The following is a 5196-nucleotide window of genomic DNA, read 5'->3' on the forward strand; positions in this document are numbered from 1 at the left end:
AGCCAACCGCGCGCGCGCGACCGACCGTTAAGTAAGAGAGGCTCCTGCTCACGGTCCAGAAAAGAGTGAACCTCTACGAAAGAGAGAGTGACAGAGAGAGATCCTTTCCTGGAGTCCAGTGGGATCGCGATTGTACGCACTGCGCACGGGTTGTCTCGCGGGGTTCAACCAAATGTAGCCCCGAAGTCCCCTGAAAAAGGGGTCAGCGGTCTGGTGCAGCGTCAGTTACATACTAGGCTGTTCAATAAGCTCGTATGGTCAATAAGAAGGACACATTTTTATGGTTTGAAATACACTTTATTATTCAGTATAGCCTCCCTGAACATCAATACAGTTGTTCCTAGGAGACTCCAATTTATAAATTCCATCCCTGAAGTGAAAAACTATAAGTGCTTCAAAATACGCTTTCACATCTCATTTGATGAAAAGCGCTTTTCACGCATGTTTTTTTAGGTCTGCAAACAGATGGAAGTCGCTATTGGCCAAATCTAGTGAATATGGTGGACACCCCAACAATTCGAAAATTAATTCATGGATTTTTGCCATTTGTTGCATTGGGTGAATTGTTCCATTTTTAGCGAATGCGGCACCCATTTTTCTAAGAGCATTCTGGAACCCAAAACTTCAGTCACAATATTGGTTATACTACTCAATTAGTTGGCTAGGTCTTGTACTTAATTTCTATCAGTGATTCGACGATTTTCCAGTATGATATCCTGTATTGTTTTACGATTTCAGGTGTTGTGTCTGTGTTTTGACGTTTTTGACATGGATCGTTTTGAGGGCTACTACGATCGCTTCTAAAATCAGAAACCCCCTTTCTACCTCCTAATTACAGGTGAAGAGTCCTTATACACTTTCAATATTCGTTCATGAATCTCCTTTGCTTTTAAACCTTCCAAAACTAAAAATTCAATCTCTTCACGATACTTGACTTTTTTCATTGTAAAAAGTACTGTGACAAGTCGATACTAAAACGGCTTGTAAAAAAAAAATAAAGCGACCGATTGAAATGAAACTTCACATACGTTCATATGAAGAGTGTACCAGTATAATAAAAAAATAGGACTCGTAGCAGCGCCCTTTGTTACCGACCATACGAACTTATTGAACACACTGGTAGATTCGCTAGAACCTCGGGCGCGGCGATTTCACTTTCGAACCTTTCGAACCGTGGCGCACTGGCGAGTGACATCATCATGATCATGATGCTGCGATGCAGCGGCGGACGCGATCGCCAATTCGATTTCAAAGCTCACCGAAGGAGGCCTCCGATCAGATGATCACTATCATTCGTGCGTCGAGCTGGGCGACCGGCTGGCGTAGGAACTCCGCCCTGCGTCGAACACCGTTCATTCATACCAAACGACGGCGACCGGGGTTCCGGGGGGGTCCGGGGGTCTGCTGGGTCCTGCTGATCGCCAGAGATAGGGGCGGTACTTGTGGGGCGTACCACAAAGTGAGAGAGCGCGCGCGCCCCAAGATCCCAATCGGTACGGCCATCGTCACGAACTGTCAATCTTGATTAGGATTGGAAGGGCCAGCCGCGGATCGTAAAGAGAGCAAGTGCTTGGCCTCTGCGGGAGAGACCACCCGAACCCTACTTCTTGTGACGACTTCTGGGGTCCGTTTGTGTCGAAAAGTTCCAATATGTCCCAAATTCCCAGGTCTGATTGTTTTGGTCTTCCCGTCTTCCCGTCGGCAGGTTTTCACCGATCCGTCGAACCTTCAGCGCCACATCCGGACGCACCACGTCGGCGCTCGGAGTCACGCGTGCCCGGAGTGCGGCAAAACGTTCGCGACCTCGTCCGGACTCAAGCAGCACACGCACATCCACTCGTCGGTGAAGCCGTTCCAGTGCGAGGTGTGCTTCAAGTCGTACACGCAGTTCTCGAACCTGTGCCGCCACAAGCGCATGCATGCCGACTGCCGGATGCAGATAAAGTGCGACAAGTGCGGCGACAGCTTCAGCACGGTGACGTCCCTGTCGAAGCACAAGCGCTTCTGCGACTCGACCGCCGTCACGCGGGCCGCCATCCACCACCAGCAGCATCACCACCATCAGCAGCACCAGCAGCACTCGCCCCTTCACCACCACCATCACCACCATCCGCACCCGCATCATCACCCGCAGCACCACCATCGACTTCCGGGGGCACCCGGGTTGACGGGCCAACAGCAACAGCAACAACCTCCGGCAGCTGCCGGAGCCACAGCTCTGCCGACGCTACCGCCCAGCATGGCGACGCCACCGAACCCGTTCCTGATGTTCCCCGGGTCACCCTTCTTCGCACCCGGCTTCCGGCCCCACCCGGGCATCCCGGGCATGCCGTTCCCGCCGAACCCGGGCCAAGCCGTTCCGCCGTTCCCGCTGTCGTTCTTCTCGAAGCTACCGCCGCTCGCCTCGATGATGACGCTCGAGGCGGACCGCAAAACACCGTCGCCGCCACCCCACCGCCATCTGGCGGGGCTGGCGGGTGACGGGGCGTACGGTGGCCAGCAATCGATGAAGATCTCTCCGCCAATGGGTGAGGAAGCATCGAGCCACCTGCGTCCATCGCCGGCCCGGCCCATTCCGGTCAACTTTAACTCGCACTCCTCGGCGGCCGTTGCGCTCCTTTCCGGCTCCCGTGGTGGCTCCCCCACGGGACCGGGACTGTCCTTGACCCCGCGGGACCACTCCGCAACCACCAACAACAATCACCTCAAGGAGAACAACAACAACCATCAGGGCACTGGCCAGCAGCCACCCGGAAGCAGGGGAAGTTCGGTCGGGCATTCGGAGGACACCGACGGGCAGGCGGCGCCAGGGAAGCACTTCCTGCCGGAGGACGATCTCGGGGAGCCGAAGCCGTCGGTAAAGTCTCCCGCCCTGTCGCTGATCGACGAGAAGCCCGTCACTCGGCGAAGAAGTCGGGGAGTTGACGACGGACTGGACGCGGCGTCGGACGGGTCCTTGAACGAACGGAAGAAGGTAGGTACAGCCAGCAGGCAAAGGCAATGCCGCGGCTATTTTAACACCTTCGTCTTTGTTTTGTAGATCAAGAAGGAAGAACAAGACGAAGAAGAGGAGGAAGAGGGCACCGGAGGAGAGCAACCGCTCGATCTGAGTCTGTCGAAGAAAAGCTCACCGCCGCTTCCGGTTGACGAGGAGGAAGTGGATGAGGACGAGGACCGGATCGTGAACCGAAGCCCGACACCGATCGAGGTGACGAGCCCCACGAGCCTGACCCCGACCCCTTCCGTTCCGACGCCCGGTTCGTCTTCGGAGGAGTTGCCGGCTCGGGGAACCAGGAACGAGGGCGGCCACAGAGGGAAAGCTAGCGTCGCTTCCCCCCGTGCGGATACGTTCGCACTGCCCAGTCCGTCGCCATCACTGTCGCCGCGTCCTTCACCGTCGCCCTCGTCACCGGGCGGAGTGGGCCACCAGCAGCATGGTCAACATTTGCCACACCCGCACCAGCACCAACACCAGCATCAACACCACCACCAGCAACCGATCTCGTACCCGCGGCCCATCTATCCGCTGCTACTGGAGGCGATGTACCGGCCGGGCGGGGGCTTGGGAGCCCCGTTCCAGCGGCCCTTCAATCTGCTCGACTCGCTCGAGTCCAACATCGATCTGCTGAAGCGGAGCCGCCAGTACTTGCCGGCCTCGAAGGCGTTCCATCAGGCGATGGCCATGGCGGGTCCGGGCCATGGTGGGCCCGGCCTACCACCAGCCGCTTTCGGCGGAGTGCCTGGACCTGGACCGGGGCCCGCCACCGGGCTCGTCGGCAAGGTCAAGGACCGGTACTCGTGCAAGTACTGCGGGAAGATCTTCCCGCGGTCGGCGAACCTGACGCGCCACCTTCGGACCCACACCGGGGAGCAGCCGTACAAGTGTCGGTACTGCGAGCGCTCGTTCAGCATCTCGTCCAATCTGCAGCGCCACGTCCGGAACATCCACAACAAGGAGCGTCCGTTCAAGTGTCACCTGTGTGAGCGCTGCTTTGGCCAGCAGACAAACCTGGATCGGCATCTGAAGAAGCACGATGCGGACGCAACCGGACTCGGGCTCGGACTTGGCGATTCACCGTCATCGAACGAGGCGGAACGGGGTGACGACGTGTTCTTCGACGAGATCCGCTCTTTCATGGGCAAAGTGACCTATTCGGGCCCGACGGCCCTGCTGGCGGCGGCGGCGGCAGCCGGTGCTAACGGGTTGACCGGCGCGGCAGGTGCCGCTAGTGCCGGACGAGGTGCCGTGGAGGAGGACACTGATGATAGCCGGCGGCACGATTCGTACTCGACGCCAATCGACGTGACGCGCCTGGATCCGGGCGAACTGGATGAGGACGACGAGGACGAGGACGATGCGGCCAGCTGCGACCGGGAGAGCGACCTCATCAACATCGAGTCGGACAAGGAAACGACCACCAACCACCACGATGCGATCGAAGTGTCCACCTAAAAGCCGCTCACGGTGGTGTCTGTGTGTGTGTAAATAGAGTCAAGATGAATCCCCAGAAGAAACCAAAAAGAAAAGAAAATCCATTCCAAAAGTTTGCACCCGAACCTTTTCCCAAAACCAAATAATCAAACGTGTGACGCATCCAATTGGTCCAATTGGCCCTGGTGACGTCACAGCTCTTAGAATAGGCGACACCCGATAATATGGTTCGGTACATTGTAATCCTACGTTTCTAGCGTTAGTGTATGATGAGTCCTTAGCGTCTTTAGATCTTTAGTTGGATGGCGTGCGGGCCTGAATCTGACTAGATAACTTATTACCCACTTACGTTTCGAGCTTATGGTTTGTGAGAATAACTGAAGAAACTGTGAATAGAGCTGACGCGTTAGTTAAGAGCGTTGAGCGTTGTGTAGAAAATTAGGAACCTTTTTCCATTTTATTCTTTTACTTTGGTTAACGATCGTCAAGATCCACGGAACGAGACCCGTTCCCGGTGTAGTAATAAAGTCACACACTCATCGCATCGAATCTTCGTGTTGGTATCCGGCACACATTTGGGATCGTGAAGCTTTCATTTATATACGGTTAAGCAAAGTCCAACAAAGCTCGGTACGGTGCACGCCGCACGCCGCGGCCTACTATTAGCAAATGTCACGAGCTATGGCTGAAAACCCAGCTCAAACACAGGGCACAGGACACATTGAGTGCACCTAGCGTAGCGCGTAAGAGATAAACCAAATTGT

At 55.7% G+C, this 5196-nt stretch overlaps 1 protein-coding gene across 1 annotated transcript; it reads left to right on the forward strand.

Annotated features, from left to right (window-relative positions):
* The first annotated feature begins 1711 nt into the window (after positions 1-1711).
* On the forward strand, positions 1712-4453 carry LOC128276465 (histone-lysine N-methyltransferase MECOM-like). Its single transcript, XM_053014925.1, has 2 exons — positions 1712-2974; positions 3041-4453. The coding sequence occupies exons 1-2, from the start codon at positions 1916-1918 to the stop codon at positions 4451-4453; spliced, it is 2472 nt and encodes an 823-aa protein (XP_052870885.1). The 5' UTR covers positions 1712-1915.
* Positions 4454-5196: the final 743 nt, after the last annotated feature.

The sequence above is a fragment of the Anopheles cruzii genome, unplaced genomic scaffold (assembly GCF_943734635.1).
Source record: "Anopheles cruzii unplaced genomic scaffold, idAnoCruzAS_RS32_06 scaffold01285_ctg1, whole genome shotgun sequence".
NCBI lineage: Eukaryota > Metazoa > Arthropoda > Insecta > Diptera > Culicidae > Anopheles > Anopheles cruzii.

Excerpts from the sequence above, each read along its gene's own strand:
- LOC128276465 (XM_053014925.1), top strand. The coding sequence starts at position 1,916 with ATGCATGCCGACTGCCGGATGCAGATAAAGTGCGACAAGTGCGGCGAC. Across the intron at positions 2,975-3,040 it reads CCTTGAACGAACGGAAGAAG|ATCAAGAAGGAAGAACAAGA; the intron begins GTAGGTACAGCC and ends TTTGTTTTGTAG.